The sequence below is a fragment of the Phascolarctos cinereus genome, unplaced genomic scaffold, assembly GCF_003287225.1.
Source record: "Phascolarctos cinereus isolate Bilbo 61053 unplaced genomic scaffold, phaCin_HiC Scaffold_1;HRSCAF=81, whole genome shotgun sequence".
Lineage (NCBI taxonomy): Eukaryota > Metazoa > Chordata > Mammalia > Diprotodontia > Phascolarctidae > Phascolarctos > Phascolarctos cinereus.
The window spans coordinates 48,954,378-48,974,832 of record NW_027555514.1 but is presented as its reverse complement, the minus strand read 5'-3'; the positions used below and the strand labels follow the sequence as shown (position 1 = coordinate 48,974,832).

At 36.5% G+C, this 20,455-nt stretch overlaps 1 protein-coding gene across 1 annotated transcript in view; it reads left to right on the top strand.

Moving 5' to 3' along the window:
* Window positions 1-20,455, top strand: part of CDK14 (cyclin dependent kinase 14) — a 654,255-nt gene that overhangs the window by 408,858 nt on the left and 224,942 nt on the right. Inside the window, 1 exon segment of the mRNA XM_020987443.2 lies at window positions 25-118. Within this exon segment, the coding sequence (XP_020843102.1) occupies window positions 25-118 (94 nt within the window).

Below are 20,455 nucleotides of genomic sequence, written 5' to 3'. Positions count from 1 at the left end.
CTATATCTATATTTCCCTTTGTAGGGGAGTCGGCTGCATCTTTGTTGAAATGATTCAAGGAGTTGCTGCTTTTCCAGGAATGAAAGACATTCAGGATCAACTTGAACGAATATTTCTGGTAAGTTTTCTAGAAAATGGGCTTCTTATTTTTTTTTATTTTTGATTTTGCTGACTAATTGATACAGTGATTGATAGAATGCCATTTGAAGAAAATTAATTTGTTGTGCCAAATGTTGGTAACATAGACAAGACGTAGTATTACAATCTGAGACCAAACACTGTCTATAAATGCCATTACCAAAAGGACAGCATCCTAGACTCACAATTGAAGTGTTAACTGAATGCAGAATTGTGATCCAAGCTTTTATTTATTTGCGAGATTGTAAATGATGACAAATTCAAACTGGCAAATTCAACAAACTTTGTTCTGTGCCTCTTGGCAAAATTGCATTATTGTGGGCTATAAGGCAAAATGTGGAACCAGCCCTGTTCTATCGAGGTGGGTGAAACACTGGTCTGTGTTAAAATAGAATCATTTGTTGGGATAGAAGAGTACCATCTGAACCACTTTTCCATAATGCAACTTTCTGTTTGGCCAAGAAGTGTCTGAAGTGGGCAAGGTGATGCAGGTTTCAATGTTCTTTGTGGTTCTAGCCATATTTCTCTCTTGACAAATGTCATTGTTGTATTATCATCATTGTCATCTCTATATATGTATCTGGTAATAAATATCTGTGGAATGATCAGTCAGTTAATAAATAATTATTATGCACCTATAACATGCCAGGCACTGTGCGAAAAATAGAAGCAAAGGACAGCCCTTGTCCTCAAGGAGCTTATAATCTAACAGGTGGGAAGACAAGCAAAATAAAAGTACAAATAAGTCATATCAGATAAATTGTAAATAATTAAAGGAAGAAAGGCACTTGAAATAAGAAGGGGTTGAAAAAAGTGTCTTATGAGAAGCCAATCCCCACCCCCTCTTCTTGGACCTACCTGGTGGAGGTGATTGTTGTTATCCCCAAGGTAGGTGTAAAGGTTATATGAAGACTCCTCTACTCTTATCACTTCTGAATCTAGGTGTTTAAAGCCTTGACTGAAATTAGTTTTCACAAATTCTACTTCTGAGGAAGGATCATTGGTCTCCTAGAAATAAATCACTGATCCAAAGACGACTGTATTATCAGATCCCTATATTGCTCATCTGTACTTTGAGGCTTAAATATGGACTCTATTAGAATTCACTTTTCTAAAACTGCATTGATCAAGATGTTCTCCTCTTTTTTTCTTTTAGTCTTTAAAAAAATCCCCTATTTTTAAATTTAAGTATGACGGCAATACATTCCTAGTGTGAACTTTAGTAGTTATTTTTAAAACTTAAGGCAACTAGGGTCAGTATATCAATAGAGATTTTTTAAAATCTAGCTTATTTTTAGCATATTTTCCTTCCTTTGAGACTCTTTTTTTTTCTTACCATGGGGTAATCTTCAAATATATTGTAATTAATCCAGGGGCTGTAATTAACCAGACTTTATTTCCTGGCTTCCTCCTTCCTCTGTTCTTTTCTACCATTTCTTTCTTTTTTTTTTCTGGCAATTGGGGTTAAGTGACTTGCCCAGGATCACACAGCTAGTAAGTGTCATGTGTTTGATCTGAGGCCGGATTTGAACTCAGGTCCTCCTGACTTCAGGGCCAGAGCTCTATCCACTGCGCCACCTAGCTGCCCCTTTCCTACCATTTCAATGGTCTTCCTCATCTCAGAATTAAGGGAGATGAAACTCTGCCAAATCCATCTGATTGCTTGCTCTTAAGCTCTGGCTGGCAGAGTTGTTGTTGTTTTCCTCTGTGATGGTTATAAATAAATCCAAAATGAGATTTTGTGTATCGACTATTTAAGTTGTTGAAGCCCCTTCTCATTCCATGCCTGGTCTACCTTCTTTCGACACATGCCACACGTGGTTTCACACTTGGTTTCAGCCAAACTGGTTTACTAGCTGTATATGACATTGTCTCTCACCTCCATGCTTTTGCCCAGACCGCCTGCTTGATGAAAATGCTCTCTTTCCTCATCTTCACCTCTTGACATCTCTGTGTTCCTCCATATCTCAGTGACTTGTTGCATAAAATTGCTCCTGATCCTTCCATCTACTAGTACTACACCACCTAGATATGTTCTGTATTTATTTTAATGGCCAGGTTAGGGCAGACACAGTGGAAAATAACATTGGTTTTGGAGTCACAGGACCTGGGTTCAAATCTCAGCCCTGCCATTTAATACCTGTGTGACTTAAACTCTGTGGGCTTTAGTTTCCTCATCTCTAAAATGAGGAGGTTAGACCAGGTGACTTCTAGTGGACATACAGCTCTAAAACCCTGGTCTCACTGTTTCAAATTATATCATTTTCCTCTGTGAAATATAAGCTTTCTGAGGGCAGGGAATGTTTTTGTCTGTCCCTAGTTCCTGTACACACAGGAGGCATTTATAATACTTGTTGAGTGAGTGAATGAATGAATGACACCCAGTCCAATTAGTTATAACAGAAAAGGGTCAGTGTAAACTTAATGTGGGCTTCTCCACGAGCTGCACAGTTGCGACCAATAGAGTATGATCTGATCTCAAAGGGAAACATATCTTCCTTGTTAAAAACTATTTTCCAGTAGACTCTCAGGTCACCTTTTAATATTCTCTTCTTATTAGGAGTAGAATTCTTGAGTTAGAACTATGAAGTGGCAGCTAAAAATTTTTGGGAAGCACATTTTTAGCAAGATGCAACATATACATATTTTTATAATTGTGATAGGAATATTAATAGCTTTCATTTAGATGTTTATTTTGAAGTCTATCTTAAGAACTTTTAGATTCAGTAAAAGTGGACTTCAAAAATAAACATTAAATTATGTCTGAGTTTAAAATGTTCTTTGAAAATATTTCACCAAATTTTTATTTTTTCCTTATTTTCCATTCTGTGCTTTCCCTTTCATTAAAATTGTTTTATTACTCATTGGGATTTATTTACTTTTCTTTAGGATGCCAGCAGTAGTTCAAACAATTTTACCTTATTACTTTTTTGGTAAACTAGGTTGTTTTTTTTTTAAGATATAAGCCACGTAGGAGGAGTTGCAAAATCCCTTAGAAGCTTTTTTTTGGGGGAAGAAGAAATTGAATTAGGAGGGAAATGCCTATTTCTTTGGGCTGTACTGCTGAAAAACAATATGCAGAATGAATGAAAGCTTAGGTTATTGAATTGCTTGACAGAGTCTGTCAAAGTGAATTCTTAAAATGTTTATTATTTATGTAATTTACTAATTTCCCAGTAGATATGATCATGCTAGGTTGCTTCTAAGGGGTTTTGCCCCTATTACTTAATTTTATGGTGCATTTTAATACTTTTTATGAGCATCCAGAGAATTTTGGGAAATGTGTAGTCTTTTAATAAATCAAAGAAATAAATAATTGCAAATTCCCCACAGAGTGCATGAAATTATTGATACAGGAGACTATTGTCTCTTCTTAGAGAGCAGAGACCTTTACTATACAGGTAATTATTGTGATGGATGATAATAGCTCCTACAATTGCTTTGGCTGCTTCATCCTATGTATGGAATATCTTTTAAGGATGAAGAGTCTTTTTTGAAGATTAGAATTTTCTCTCCCTCTAAAAATTATTCCTTTAAAATTGAGTGACCTGATGTTTAATCTTTAAGAAACAGATATTATCAAAATACCATAATCTGTTAACTTATTCTGGAAATCAGTGGTTCAATTTGAAATATTTCAGCTTAAAAAATAAGACAGGTGTAAAGTTTCTTTTATAAATTATCCTGAATATCTGGAATATGCTAGATTTGCCTTCTGGTAGATCTCTTTGAAGAGGAAATACTGTGTATTCAGTATGGTTGAATTGATGGCAGTTTCCAGGGGATGTAGTGAACATATTTTTATGTCATGTTCTAATGTAGACTGTATTTTAAAACCTCTTTTAAGTCCCCTTAAAAGAGGACTTATACCAGGAACATCAAAAATACCTTTTACTGAAGTAGCAGTTATGAGTTCCGTTTTGGCATAAGCTTCCTTAAGCAGATAATCAATTTTAAAATAGTAAAACAGGGGGATTATTCTTGTTCTTTTTGTATTTTAACAGGAGGATGAAATTCATTCACTTCCTTTGTGAATTACATACAGAAAGGTAGTTAATAACTTTGGAGTGCAAAATTAATCAGGTTAATCCCACCCCATGCCCCCAATAACTAATACAATTAAACTGTCACACACTGAGAATGTTTTTTAAAAACTGTGAAAAGAAATAAGAACCATACCACAAAAGCATTTGTTTTTCTTTGAAAGATTCTCTCTGTCAGTGGCTGGGGTTGAAGGGAGGAAAGCAAGAGGGAAACTTCTTTATCAAAAAAGATATCTGCATCTGTAATAAAATAATTCCACGAAACAGGGTAAGGGTCAAACAGAGCTGACACTGGGGTTGGCAAGATAGCCCCTTAGGAGGTGATTTGGGGGAAATTCACAAAGGATGCTGTTTAATACTGTACACATTTTCAGTGCCTGAAAATTCCGCAGTCTAGGACATGTAAGTATTAATTCTGCGGTAGATTGCATGTTTTCAGTGGTGGTTCTGATGGATAGTAACACATGGAGGGCCCAGTTTTCTAATGGGGAGGAGCAGCTCACTGAAGTTTTATAAATCTTGCCCGGGGTGCACACATGTCTCATTCTGCCTCCTGTGTCAATGATAAATGTACTCCATGAGATGTGCTTTGTCTAATCTGCCTTCAGCAATACCATTTTCAGAGATTTTATGACGTAGTGTCATGAGTATAACTTATGACAAAGCATTGCTTCACACATTGGTTAAATAGTAAATGAGTGAAAAACTATTAAGATTCCTTTTTCTTGCAAATTATTCTCATGCTTAGGAAAGAAGCAATACAGAGCATCCATGATCATCTTTAAGGAATTGCTAAATTCTAGATTAATAATTTTCGAGATCATGTGGACAAAAATTCTCATCAGTTTCAAGTCCTTTTATTTAAAAATGAATCACAGGATGCTTGCCAACAAAATGGGCAGTATCACTCTGATTTCAAGTTATGTATATTGAGAGATAAAAGAATAAGGACTACTAAAAAAAACTTATTTGAACAGCAGTAAGCTACACTAATAGGAAAGAGCAGGTGTTACCAAGATGAAAGTTACTGTCTCTGCAGCAGCCTTTTTTTTTTTGGTAAATTTTTTAGGTTTCTTTTTTAAAGTAATTAATTTTTTATTTTAACATTCACTTCCATAAGCTTTAAGTTTTAAATTTTCTCCCTCCCCAAGACAGCATGCAATCTGATATAGGCTCTACATATACATTCCTATTAAACCTATTTTCACATTAGTCATGTTGTAAAGAAGACTGAGAACCAATAGGAGGAACCACAAGAAAGAAGAAACAAAACAAAACAGAATAAAAAAAAGAGCAAATAGTATGCTTCCATCTGCGTTCGAACTCCATATTTCTTCTCTGGATGTAGATGGCATTTTCCATCATGAGACTTTTGGAGATGTTTTAGATTCTTGCATTGCTGAGAAGAGCTAAGTCTATCAAAGTCAGTTACTGTACAACATAGTTGTTACTGTGTAAAATGTTCTCTTGGTTCTGCTCACTTCACTCAGCATCAGTCCATTAAGTCTTTCCAAGTTTTTCTGAAGTCTGCTTGCTCATCATTTCTTATAGCACAGTAGTATTCCATTACATTCATATGCCAAAACTTGTTCAACCATTCCCCAATTGATGGGCATCCCCTCAATTTCCAGTTGTTTGCCACCCCAAAAAGAGCTGCTATAAATATTTTTGTACATGTGGATCCTTTTTCCTTTGTATAATCTCTTTGGGATATAGGCCTAGAAGTGCTATTGCTGGGTCAAAGGATATGCACATTTTTATAGCCCTTTAGTCATAGTTCCAAATTGCTCTCCAGAATGATTGGATCAGTTCACAGCTCCACCAACGATGTGTTAGTGTTCCAATTTTCCTATGTCTTCTCCAATATTTGTCATTCTCCTGTTTTGTCATGCTGGCCAATCTGATAGGTGTGATGTGGTACCTCAGAGTTGCTTTGATTTGCATTTCTCTAATAAATAGTGATTTAGAGCATTTTTTCATTTGACTATAAATAGCCTTAATTTCTTCCTCTGAAAACTGCCTGCTTATATCCTTTGACCATTTATCAATTGGGGAATGACTTGTATTCTTATGTATTTGACTTAGTTCTCTATGTATTTTAGAAATGAGGCCCTTATCAGAGATACTGGTTGTAAAAATTCTTTCCCAGTTTTCTGCTTTCCACCTAATCTCGGTTGCATTGCCTTTGTTCAGAAACTTTTCAATTTAATGTAATCAAAATTATCTATTTTGCATTTCATAATGTTCTCTATCTCTTGTTTGGTAATAAATTCTTCTATTCTCCATAAATCTGACAGGTACACTGTTCCTTGCTCTCCAACTTTGTTTATAGAATCAGCTTTTATAACTAAATAATGAACCCATTTTGACTTTATTTTGGTATATAGTGTAAGATTTTGGTCTGTGCCTAGTTTCTGCCATACTCTTCCAGTTTTCCCAGCAGTTTTTGTCAAATAGTTTGTTTTTATCCTAGAAGCTTGGGTCTTTGGGTTTATGAAATAGTAGATTACTATAGTCAATGAATACTGTGTCTTGTGTATCTAACCTATTCCACTGATCTACCACTCTATTTCTTAGCCAATACCAATCAGTTTTGATGATTATTGCTTTATAATATAATTTAAGATCTGATATGGCTAGGCCATGTTCCCTAGCATTTCTTTTCATTAGTTCCCTTGATATTCTGCACCTTTTGTTCTTCCAGATGAATCTTGTTATTATTTTTTCTAGCTCTATAAAATTATTTTTGGTAGTTTGATTTGTATGGCACTTAATAAGTAAGTTAGCATAGGTAGCATTGTCATTTATATTATATTAGCTTGGCCTACCCATGAACAACTGATGTTTTTCCAGTTATTTATATCTGACTTTGTGTGAAAAGTGTTTTGTAATTATATTCATATGGTCCCTGGGTTTATTTCAGTAGGTAGACTCCTCTGCATCAGTCTTAATGTTGTGAAGGCGGCTAATCTCGGGCCTGTGACAATGGTTGGCCTCTGCTCAATCAAGACTTAGGAATTGGAATGAGTGAATCTTTTCATTAATTCAGGTCTTCCTTTCTCTGAATGTCTGATTCGCCCTAGTATTCACCTCACATAAGTGTGAGCATAAAATGCTGCCCTATGCCATAATCTCATGGTAGTTGTGTGCTAACATATTAATTTCATTGGCACAATTATATTAGCTTCCTCTGTATGAGTGTGGCTATTTTTACAAGTTTAGAAACAAATTGTTTTGGAAAATTATCCTTTTTCTTTTCTTTTCTTTTCTTTTTTCTTTTTTTTTTTTGGTGAGGCAGTCAGGGTTAAGTAACTTGCCCAAAGTCACCCAGCTAGTGAGTATCATGTGTCTGAGGCTGGATTTGAACTCAGGTCCTCCTGACTCCAGGGCCAGTGCTCTATCCATTGAGCCACCTAGTTGCCCCAAAATTATTCTTTCTGCTCCTTGGATGCATGGGTATTCCTGATGGATCAGATTTCTTCTGTGTGTCTCCTGGTTCTTCCCAGAAGTATCATTCAGGACCGGATTACCATGCTGTTCCTTAGGCCATCTGTGCATACTTGCCATACGTGAAACCTGGTAATTGGCTTGATCTCTTGAGCTACTGTCAATTCATGTGAATGGGATGCTTTGCTAACCTTCTCCTCACTATGAAATTCAATTCAATTTAATTCGATTTTCCAAGAATTTGTTAATCACCTACTCTTTGCCAGACACTGGGGATATAAGACAAGAAAAGAAACATAGTCCTTGACCTCAAGGAACTTATAAGTTCTACTAAGAAAATATAATACATACATCCACAAGGAATTCAGTGGGAAATCTATACAAAGTAATTTTGTAAGGCATTGGGGGATAGAGGCTAGCAACCACAGGGTTTAGGAAGGAGCTTATTTAGGAGGTCGGCACTTCAGTTGAGTCCCAAAGGGACCATTTCCAAACCTAGCCACTTGTACTTCTGCCATCTTCCTCATGACCTGCCCACCAGGATCTAGACTCTTTCCTGGAAGCCCTAGGCTCTGGAAAGTGAGTGCTTACATTATCTTGCTCAGAACTAAACCTCCACTTCATTTATTAGCCTTTCCAAGCCATGCCAACTTTTATCCATATAATCCCCCTTTCCCAACCTTCCGGTTTCTTCGCTTAAGGATGCTACCGTCCTTCTTGTCTCCCAAGTTTGCAACTGCCAGCGTCATCCTCGACTCCTTGCTCTGCCTCACCTCACATATCCAATATTTATTTACCTCATATATTCAATACTTATCTTAATGTTCTATAATTGTTTTCATTATCCTAATGTCTCCATAAAATGTAAGGTGTTTGAGGACAGGACTGTCTTTGTATCCCCTGAGCTTGGCACAGTAAATACTTGCATAAGTGATTGATTATGTAAATATTATATCTCTACTAACACCTAACATGATGTTCTGCCTACAGTAGGCCCTTGACATGTGTTTGTTGAATTTAACTAGAAGGGAAAGAAAAAAAAAGAATTATCAAGGAATAGAATTTAATAAGGGCAGCTAGGTGGCACAGTGGATAGGATGCCAGGCCTGGAGTCCAGAAGACTCATTTTCCTAAGTTCATATATGGCCTCAGACACTTGCTATCTGTGTGACCCTGGGCACATCACTTCACCCTATTTGCCTCAGTTTCCTTGTCTGGGAAATGAGCTGGAGAAGGAAATGGCAAACTACTTAATATTTTTTACCAAAAAAAAAAAAGCCCAAAACCCAAATGGGGTCACAAAAGGTCAGACACAACTGAACAACAATATTTAATAAATACAGTTCAAGGAGGAAGACCAGGAGGGTGTCATGTCCCAGAAAATAAAGAGAAGAGTGATCCACAGCATTAAACAAAGAAGAAGAGGATGAGAATGAAGAAATGTGTGCCGTTCAGGGAGGTAATAATGGATCCATTTCAGTGATGAGATGACAGAAGTCAGATTGCAGAGAGTGTAGAGGGAGAGGAAATAAAACTGTAGGTAGGGATAGGCTACTCATTTAGGCGAGATGAGAAATACTTGAAAGGGAAGAATTCAGAAGAAGAAAGGGAGAAATTGAATGCTTTGGAGAGGGAGGAATTGAGCGATCCATAAACAGGGACGGTAGATGAATGTTCTAATAAAGAATGGGCCGTGCTTATTAAGTATAATGGAAATGTTGGCAGCAAACTTTAGCAGGGTCATTTATCTTAAGACAAAGTAGTATGGTACTGCAGCCTACCACAGTCTAGCTACTGACATTTTCATTTTCAAAGGAATTTAGATGATCAAGATGCCCAATCTGTTGTTTAGAGAAAATTTGGAGTCGTTCAGGTTGCAGATTCATTTGCCCCCAAATACTCTTGAATTATAGATCATATATTTTCTTCAAAAGGATGGATGAGGAAAATGCTATAAATCTCCATTCGGGGATGGAAGAATGATATAATCACTGATAGCAATTATAGTCCTCTAGCCTAATCTTTATCAATTAAGAGCCTTTTCCCGAAGGTACACTGGGTCACTTCTAATGCTGGTATAAGAGTGACTTTCGTCCTAGTTTGTGAACTCTCTAGAGTCAATAACTGTATTTTTCTACTTTACGTCTCCCATGACACCTAATATCTCTAGTTTCTATTGCATTGTGAATTATTTGCGAAATGAAGGTTGCATACATTTATGGGATTATTTTATGGCTTCATTTGGGGATTTCCTTACCCTTACTAATGATATGTTGAGTGTATGGTGCTCGTTATTAAGGCCCCAGATTTGATGGAGCACTAAGACTTCATCAAATGGATAATACAGCTGATCCTGTAGTTGTGGATGTAATTTTAATATGTCCTCTGCACTACATTTAATTTTTGTCTTTGTAGTTTCAGTGCCTAGCACAGTGGCAGGCATATAGTAGGTGCTTATTAAATGCTTATTGCTTTAATTGGCAACTGATATGATTTAACAGTAATATTTTCTTCATTCACCACATTATTGCCAATGCTCCTAGGCTTTTATTTTTAAAATATCTTTTATTAATACCTTTTTGTTTTTATATTGCAATCATTTCCAGTTGTGAACCTACCTAAGTGCCTTCATCCCTAAATGAGCCCTCCTTCATACCAAAGATAAACAGTTAAGAAAAACCAGCAGATGGAGTGACCACATCTGACAGTGTATGCAACTGTCACTGCCTTTAATAGGCTGGAAAATTTATCTCCAGTTGGTGTTTAATGGACGTTGTGAAAAGAAAATAATTATTTTCCACTTATCTCCAACTAAATATTTGTTGATTTGATTTGATATGAAACTAAATAGAGGATCTATTTATTTGGAGGAAGGAATTTATGCCTCTTGTGGATACTCATCTTTCATCAGCATTACATTATAGCCTTACAAATTTGTAACATATTTAGCTTATTGGAGTGTCTCGAAGATCTATTCATTTGTTCATTCAGCAAAAAATATATAGAGTTCTGCACACAGTATGTGTTACACTGGGCACTGTAGAAAATGAAGGAATGAATGGGACATAATCACTGCCTGCAAGGAATGAATAATCCAAGAGGTAATATAAGAAATATCAACAGATAAGTAGAGGCAGCATGGTGTAGTGGGTGGATTGGAATAAGGGGAGACCTGTGTTTAAATCTTGCCTCTCCCACTTACTAGTTGTAGGATGATAAGTCAGCAAGGCTCCTGAAATCCCTGAGCACATTGCCACATTGTGCTTTTTCTTTGTACCCCCTTTGCTCAGCAATGGCCAGACAGTGGCCTGGTACATAGTAAGTACTTGATAAATATTTGTTGATAGCTGAGTAGATTCCACTTTTCTGTTGAATGAGGATATTAATATCTAACAGGGATTTTTAGGCTCTGATGAGAACATGCAGAGCTTACCGTGGTATACAGCTGTTATGATCACTTAAGGTGAGATATTAGTGCTTCAAGAAGTACCAACAATGTAGAGAGGAGAATTCTTACCAGGAAATGGTGGTGAGTCTTCACAGCAGAGTTCCATTGGAGCAGAGGAATTTCAACTAGTAGAGATCAAGGAAGGACAGAACGATGGAGGAGATAATATAAGGAAGAGAATGGAGGGAAGGAGAACATAAGAGTTACTTGGGAAACAATAAGGATCTTGGATGCTCAATGGAAAATTCTTGACCTTATTTTATTGGCAATTGATAAGCAATAAAATATTTATTGGGGGCAGCTAGGTAGCACAGTGGATAGAATACAAGGCCTGGAGTCAGGAAGACCTGAGTTCAAATGTGGCCTTAGATATTCATAGTCCTGTCAACCAGGGCAAGTCACTTACCCCTGTTTGCCTCAGTTTTCTCATATGTCAGATGAGCTGGAGAAGGAAATGGAAAACCATTCCAATATCTTTGCCAAGAAAATCCAAAATAGGGTTACAAAGAGTCAGACACAACTTAAAAAACAACATAACAATAACAAAAACCATTTTTGAGCAGTATAGGGACATGATTAGGACTCTCAGTTTTCCATTATTGTTTTGTAGAATCATTATAACCAGGGAAGGTAGTTAAGAGTCTCCTCTACTGGTTCAGTTAGGCAAGGATTTGAGCTAAAGTGGTGGCAATGGAACTGGACAGGAAGGGGTGAATATAGTCATGGGACTCGGGAGCCAGGAAGACCCAGATCTGAATCCCATCTTAAGCACCATTATCTATGACCATCACAGTTCTGGAGTTTTGAGTCCCCGCTGACAGACTGCAAAATTCTAGTTAGTGTAAACTAGAAAATGCAACTGATGGTTATTGAAGCAAACTGTGGTGTTTCCTGCTTCCATAATTTTAGTTTGAAGTTAGAAGAGTATAAGATCTTAGATTTAGAACTGGAAAGGACCTCGCAGGCCATCAGATCCATCCCTCTTATTTTACAGGTGAGGGAAATCAAAGTGTTTGTGACCTGTTCAGTGTCACAAAGTAGAAGAACCAGGATTTGAACACAGATTTTCTATGACATTAAGTCCAGTTGTCTTTTCTGTACCATCTGTCCTCCCCAACACCCTCAACCCCCAGTTAGTCTAAAACTTTGAAACTTCTCCCTGTGGCTGATCTATCCTGACCACCAGCCTAACCTGTCTTATCTAGCCAGCCTCAAACCATGCTTCAAATCCTGTAAAGAAAACCAGGCTTTACCAAGGCCTATTGCCATTTGGCCTGTCACCATATAGACCACCCCTACCACCCCATTTCCTTCTTGTTCTGGGAATAATCATCAATGGTTTTTCTGGGTCAAAGGGTATGCACATTTTTATAGCCCTTTGGGCATAGTTCCAAATTGCTCTCCAAAATGATTGGATCAGTTCACAACTCCACCAACAATGTGTTAGTGTTCCAATTTTCCCCACATCTTCTCCAACATTGATCATTTTCCTGCTTTGCCATGTTAGTCTGATAGGTGTGATGTGGTACCTCAGAGTTGTTTTGATTTGCATTTCTCTAATCAATAGTGATTTAGAGCATTTTTTTCATATGACTATAGATGGCTTTAATTTCTTCCTCTGAAAACTGCCTGCTTATATCCTTTGACCATTTATCAGTTGGGGAATGACTTGTATTCTTATAAATTTCACTTGCTTCTCTATATATTTTAGAAATGAGGCCCTTATCAGAGATACTGGTTGTAAAAATTCTTTCCCAGTTTTCTGCTTTCCTCCTAATCTTGGTTGCATTTAAAATTCTAACTTTTAAAATTAAAATTTTTCTCTGAAAAATTGCCCATAGAAGGCATTGAAGTCAATCATTTAGAGCAGTAGTATCAAACTCAAATAGAAGGGGGGGCATACTGACTTAAAAATCCACAAGTTACCATTATCTATGGGTATTGTATTTTTATTTATTTTGTTAAACATTTCCCAGTTGCATTTTAAACTGGTTCAGGCCTCATTGGAGAGTTTTTTGGGTGAGTTTGATATCTGACTGTTCTCTTATGGCCCTAATGAGAAGTTGGTTTACCTTTTTAGGCCTCTTTTTCTCTCATTCCCATGGTCTCTTCTGACCGTGAGAGGTGTCCATTTTTAAATGTATAGGACGTGGCATTTTGCATAACCTTTAAAAAGAAAAAAAACTAATTTCCTGGTTTAGTGCTCTAATGCATTGTGTCAGGAATGATATGTTGTATACCCGCCAGGCAATAGTGACTAACTGGTAGTGATGTGGGGAGTACACTTTTTGGCCTCAATTAATTTTAAACAACAGCAGAAATTAGAATTAGCTTTCCTTGTTGGCCAGGTGTTTTGATGAGGTTGCTTGTTAATGTCCTTCTGTAATTCTGTTTAATATTTTCATTCTAAAGTCACTGTGACAAAGACCTTGTCTGCTTAGAAACGCAGAGGTCAGAGAGAGTAATCAATTAATCAGTCATTCAGCAAGCATTTATTAAGTGCGTACTGGGAGTGAGACCCTGTGCTGGGTGCTAATGAGCATGATACCAAATAAGAATGATACTAATGAGAGGCTGCTTCTTTCTCTTTTCTCTGGAAGAACTATTTCTTTCTGAATGTTGGGCAGAGAGATCACAGGTATTAATCATAGCCAGAAATAGGGAAAAGAGTAAAATCATAGCCAGAAGAAGGGAAGAAACTTACAAATGAACCATAATCCTGATTGGAAATGGGGGAAGATGAGCTAGGATCAGTGGGAGTTCCTTATATATTTGTAGAAATCTGCCCATTTGTGGATAGAGATGACTTACTCATAGAATTCAGTGTTTGTTAACTGGATGACTGGGTAATTGAATAAATAAAATTCTCTGACTGGTAATATCCAGTTAGGAACTGTTAAAATTCATCCATACCTTTAGCTTTAATTTAATAATAATTCCTATTTCTATGACATTTATGGTTTATAAACATACTTGCCTCACAACGACACTGTGGTAGATAGTATGGGTATTATCCTCATTTTAAAAATGGGGAAACTGAGGCATGTAGAGGTTGTGACTTTCTCCAGGTCACATAACTAGTAATGGCCAGGGGGTACTAGGATACGGAGAGACTAAAGAGGTCTTCTGACTTTCATTGCAAGTAGAGAAAGTCATCAAAATAAAAACAGAACTCTCTATAAATCAAGGCTTCTTTACCTTCTTTGCACCGTGGCCACTTTTGTTAGTTGAATAAAACCTATGAATATTTTTAATAGCAGAAAAAGAGCTGTGCTAAGCATTTTGTTGTTGTTGTTTGGTCGTTTTTCAGTTGTGTCTGACACTTCGTGACCCCATTTGGATTTTCTTGGCAGAGATACTAAAGGTTTGTCATTTCCTTCTCTAGTTCACTTTACAGATGAGGAAACTGAGGTAAACAGGGTGAAGTGACTGGCCCAGGGTCACACAGCAAGCAGTGTCTGCAGCTGGATTTGAACTCATCTTCCTGATTCCAGGCCTGGAACTCTATCCATTGAGCCATCTAGCTACCCAAAGCACTCCTTTTGTTTTTCTTTTTAATCATTTTAAAAAATTAATTTTAAACTTAAATACAAAATGAGAAAAGAAAAAGAACATTTCCATGTATGCAACAGAACATGAGATGATTCAAGATAAAAAAATTACCTTTTCAAGAAAAACTATATAATAATTATTACTTATTGTTTTCAAAGCTACTCAGCTTTTCTTTGCTTCCTTCTAGGTGTTCTTTTGTTCTCTGCTGTACACTTTTTTCCCTCTAAGCACTTTTTACAAATATTACTTCCTTTGATCCTCACATCAGTCCTGCAAGGAAGATGCTATTATTATCCCCATTTTACAGTTGAGGAAGCTGAGGCAAACAAGTTAAGTTACTTGCCCAAAGTCACACAGCTAATTAGTATCTGAGGACAAATTTGAACTCAGGTCTTCCAGGTCCAGGCCCAGTGTTCTGTGCGCCGTGGTGCCACCAAGTCCGCTCTGTTGGTGTTCATTTTCTGTGACATTTGGGTTAACATTGAATTCTGTGCTGTCCTCTCTTGTTTGTTGTCTTTTCATGCGTAGTGATTTTTCCTCTCTAACCAAATGGTTAGTTCCAAGAGTGATATGAGCTCCTTGAAGGTAGAGATCTTGCTCTCTTTTTTTGCTTCTCCTTCAGATTCTCATCAGAGGGCTTTACAAATAATGGATACTCAACAAACGTTTGTTAGTTTTTATGAACACAGCCTGCCGATAGTCTCACAAACCATGGCCCAATCCAGACCCTTGAGGAGGAGGATTCTGTGTATTACTTAATGACAAAATGATTTCCTGGTCCAAGGCAGCTTCTCAAAATAGTCTGTAATATTTTGTAACTGAGTGTGTGTGTGGGGGGGGGGTTGGTATTTGTGGGGTCTTTGGTAGGCATGACTTTTTTGGGAAAAGAGAGAGGTTTCTTTTTTTTATCAACCATTTGAAAAATGAAACATGGCTTCTTTTTTGGCTTAAAAAGCAAGCTAATGAATTTAATGAGCTGAAATTTTCCTCCTAACTACCCCATTAGCTCTTCCATTAGTCTGATAAGATACAACACATTAACAGACATTAAAATTTAACATTAAGATGGCATTCAAATCAAGCTTGATTGTATTGAAGATCAATAAAAATAATTGTCAGATTGAAGCAAGTGAAATTCATCATTGAATGAATCTAGGTTGTTGTTGTTGGGGCTTTTTTCCCCCCCAAGTAGAGAATAATTAGCACAATTTTAAAAAATGAAGAACACATTACCTAACACCTCCCACCTTTGGCAGAATTACAAACTGCTTGTTCTTTTCAAGTTAGTAATTTATAGGTTTTGATTTGATTTGTAAGATGAAATTTAATATAAATTCAGTCAGGCTTCAGTAGATTTCTAGCTTAGAAAAGTCCAGTGAAATTTTATTGAACTTTTTTTTCCTAGTAATTAGGACAGTGAGGATCAACATAAGTGACTTACCAAGGTGCAATAGGAAAAGGAACAACAAATTTAATTATGAGCCTTTTTTTGCATTACCTCATCCTCTAGTTATAATTGCTCAGTAATCTTTTACACATAGGTATACATTTTTATTAGAAATGCTTAATTCTGAAACTTATTGAGTGGCAGGTAGCATAGCCCTGATCTTCCCAAAATGCAAAACAGAAAATTAAATTACACATTAAATTTTGTTTAGACATATGCAAGATGTTAATTTTGATAAAATAATAACTAAGTAAAAAAATACCTTTGACGTTTCAATGGCCCTATGATCTTATTGAGATAGATACTCCATCCAATAGTGTGGATGATAACTCATCCAACCTTTTCTTCTTCTTAAATCATCCACAAACACAAAGAGCTGGCCAAATGCCCCAGCTATCTTTTTTTAGATCTCATGTGGTACCCTTGAATCATGGAGGCTATCATTCCTCGTTCTTTCTATGTTATTGAATCAGGTTCTTCACTTATACATCTCTCTGTTAGCTCTCTTTACATTCTCATATATAAGTCTTCATTGGTAATGGACTACAGCCAAAGCATAGCTAGTTTGTCCTTACCCTTTAGGTGACCTGCAACTTTAAATTTTGAATATTTTGCTATCCCATGGCTCATACCTTTATTTTTAATAGTGTTTTTTCCTAATTACATGTCAAGATAATTTTTAGCATTCATTTTTATAAGATTTTGAATTCCAAATTTTTCTCCCTCCTCCTTCCCTTCCTCCTTCCAAAAATGGTAGACAATTTAATATAGGTTGTACTTGTGCTACCGTGTGAAACATTTCCATATTAGTCATAGTTGTGAAAGGAGAAACAGATTAAAAGGGGGAAAAAAACCACAAAAGAGAATAAAGTAGGTGAAAGAAATATACTTTGATCTGCATTCAGAGTCATCAGTTCTTTATCTGGATGTGGATAGCGGTTTCTTCCGTGAGTCCTCTGTACTTGTCTTGGATCATTGTGTTGCAGGGAAGAGCAGAGTCACACATAGTTGATCATCACATAGTGTTGCTGATACTGTGTACAATGTTTTCCTGGTTCTGCTCATTTCACTTTGCATCAGTTCATATATGTCTTTCCAGGTTTTTCTGAAATCTGCCTGTTCATTATTTCTTATTGCTCAGTAGTATTCCATTACATTCACATACCCTAGCTTTTTCAGCCATTCCCCAATTGATGGGCATCCCCTCACTGTCCAATATTTGCCACCATGAAAAGGGCTGCTATAAATATTTTTGTACATATAGGTCCTTTCCCCTTTTTTATGATCTCTTTGGGATGCAGACCTAGCAATGGTATTGCTGGATCAAAGGGTATGCACAGTTTGGTTGCCCTTTGGGGCATAGTTCCAAATTGTTCTCCAGAATGGTTGGATCAGTGCACTACTCTGACAGCAGTGCATTAGTGCCCATTTTCCCACATCCTCTCCAACATTTGTCATTTTCCTTTTTGGTCATATTACATGGCTCATACCTTTAAAATATCACTAGATGACTACTGATATCAAAAGGACTTTGTTTCCAGAAGAAGTTTCAATTTATTAAAAGCCCTACACAATTTCTAAAAAGCAATCCATTCCATCCTTCTCCAGTTCTGGGTTCAGGTTGTTCATTGTTCATCCATAGTGCCTTTCCAAGATATCCATCTATCTATCAATCCATCTATCTATCTACTATATAGAGATAGATATATCAATAGATACACACACTTATATCTCAGAAGATGAGTTCTTTGGGTTGTCTACCCAACCTGCATATTGAAACCTAGAAAAAGATAATCATTATTCACTTGATTTTCCCATGTGGATACCAGGTAAAAAAAATTTGAATGATTATTAATCTCAAGGGCTCCATGGTATTCTTGGACTTGATACAGTCAATCCAATGACATCCATGAACAGGAGCATCTGAGGGACTTGACTGTTGTTCATTTAAACTCCAACAGGGCATACTCCATGACAGTGAAAAACATATTTAGTGATCATCTGTTTCCCTGTTTTATGCCTGATGTTTTTAAAAAAGCAAATGATTATCAAAGTTATCTATGGCATTACATCTTCCAAGAAATCTCATGTGACTTTGACATACATAAGGGACTCTTTTGTTTGGCATTTTGATAAACCAAATCAAAATCCTTATATACTCAGCAAACTGTAAGCTCAGTGGCATCTTCCATTCTCTAAACTTTTCAGTATGACTTTAAATATATGGCTTAATATGGAACATCATTTATGAAAACCTATGTCCCTCCTCATCAACTGCCTTTCTTGGATACCTTCAAATCCTTGCTATAATCCCACCTTCTACAGGAAGTCATTCCCAAATCACCTTAATTCTAGTGCCTTCCTTTTCTTGATTATCTCCAAATTATGCTGTATATACGTTGTTTATACATAGTTTTTTGCTTGGTGTCTCTCCCATTAGACTGTGAGCTCCTTGATTGGAGGGACTATCTTTTGACTTTCTTTGTATCACCAGCACTTAACACAGTTCCCAACATATATTAGGCACTTAATAAATGTTTATTGACTGAATGACCCACCTCTTCCTCCTCATAACTTTATCAATAATGTCATCAGTGCATATATAGCTTATTAAATGAAGATTTTTTAGCAACAGAAAAACAAGTACATGAGGTAACATTTATTGATTAAAAAAAAAACTTTGGTAATAAAGAGGTCTATCATTTATTCCAAGCCTTTTGTATCATCTCACTTTTCAGTTATCTTGAAAATTGATCCATCAACATTGAAAATTCTTTCACTTCCAGTCTGTGTCTTTTCCACTTGTCCTTCTCATCTTTGTTTTATTTAATGTCATTTCTACTGCTCAGGCAGTACTTTGGGGACTGTTCAAGGCCAAATGTGGTGACTGCATTGTCACTCTAGCAGAGAAGAAGTGTTTTTTTCCTAAAGATGTTTTTCCATATTTCATTTATTCTTTGTCTTTCAGTTTCATCTTTAAATCACATTGGAATGATTTGGCTTAATTCGATCTCTCACTTGAACTTTTATAACTTGTTTTCTTTCTCTTCAGTGCTTCTTGATGGTTTATGAAGCATTACTGTTCATAATTTTTACCAGCCTGGATTTATATTCTAAGCCAATGTTACTTAGCTGTCATATTTCCATTTTTAACAAATAATTGAAGAGTTTTCTGACTGATGTAATTTCATGGGTATTTTTGGCACCTTTTGCCAACTGATTTACATTAGCTAAAATTTCTCAGAAATAATGATAGTCAGCCTCAATATCTGTTCTTTTATCCATTTACCGTTTTGTGGAATCAATAGCAAAAGTATGTTGAAATTAGTGTCACAATATCATTTTCTTATTTTTGTTCTTGTAATTGGGTAGTGCTTTCTATATTTGCTCTAACATGCCAAAGTCTGATGTTAAATAGCTGGATGATAAGTAACTCTCATAAGTAATCAGTTATTTCTTTCCTATTAAAATATAATACATTTCATTTTATATGTTGTGGTTTATTTTCTGTTGTAGCCTTTGTGGAGTAAAGTGTTCATGTTATATTGTTATGAGGTTTCTGTATTGTTATTTAATCTATAGCCAGCAAATCGATAATACCTTATACATACATGGTGTTTTCACATAATTCTGTAAGATAGGACATGTAATAGAAATCCACAGTTTCCATAGCCAGAGAGTTGATGCAGTGGAAAGAGTGCCAGGCTTGGAGGCAGGAAGACTCATCTTCCAGAGTTCCAATCTAGACTCAGACACTTACTAATTGTGTGATCTTGTGCCAGTCACGTCACTCTGCTTACCTCAGTTTCCTCATCTGTCAAATGAGCTAGGGAAGGAAATGGCAAATCACTCCAGTAGCTTTGCCAAGAAAACCCCAAATGGGATCACAAAGAGTTGGCCATGACTGAAATGACTCAACAAATGCCCACTTCCCTTCCTCCCCTTCCCTCCCCTCCCCATAAGAATCAAATTAAACATCTTAGGAAATCTTGTTGTCTTAATACTTAAGGAGAGTTTGGAAGAGAAGAACCAGAGCACAGTAATTCAGCCATCCACTACTGATCTAAAAGACTAAGAAAGCTGTGTGATTGACGTCTGTTCCCAGATTACAGATGGTTGAGTAGTTTTCAACAAGCCTGTTTACTCTGATTCTAGCCTAAAATAACTCTTCTGCATGTGTTGGAATTCAGTGGCACTCTGGGTCACTTCTTTAGGGAGAACCACAGTTGTACCAATAGCAGTTCTAAAAGCATTTCTCATTTTCTCTTCTTTCTGTAGAAAGATATTTTCTTCAAAAATGAGGGCCACAATCATATATTAATTATGCTTCCCATTATTGCTATTATTATTCAGCTCTTCTTTTCCTCTGACTAAATAATC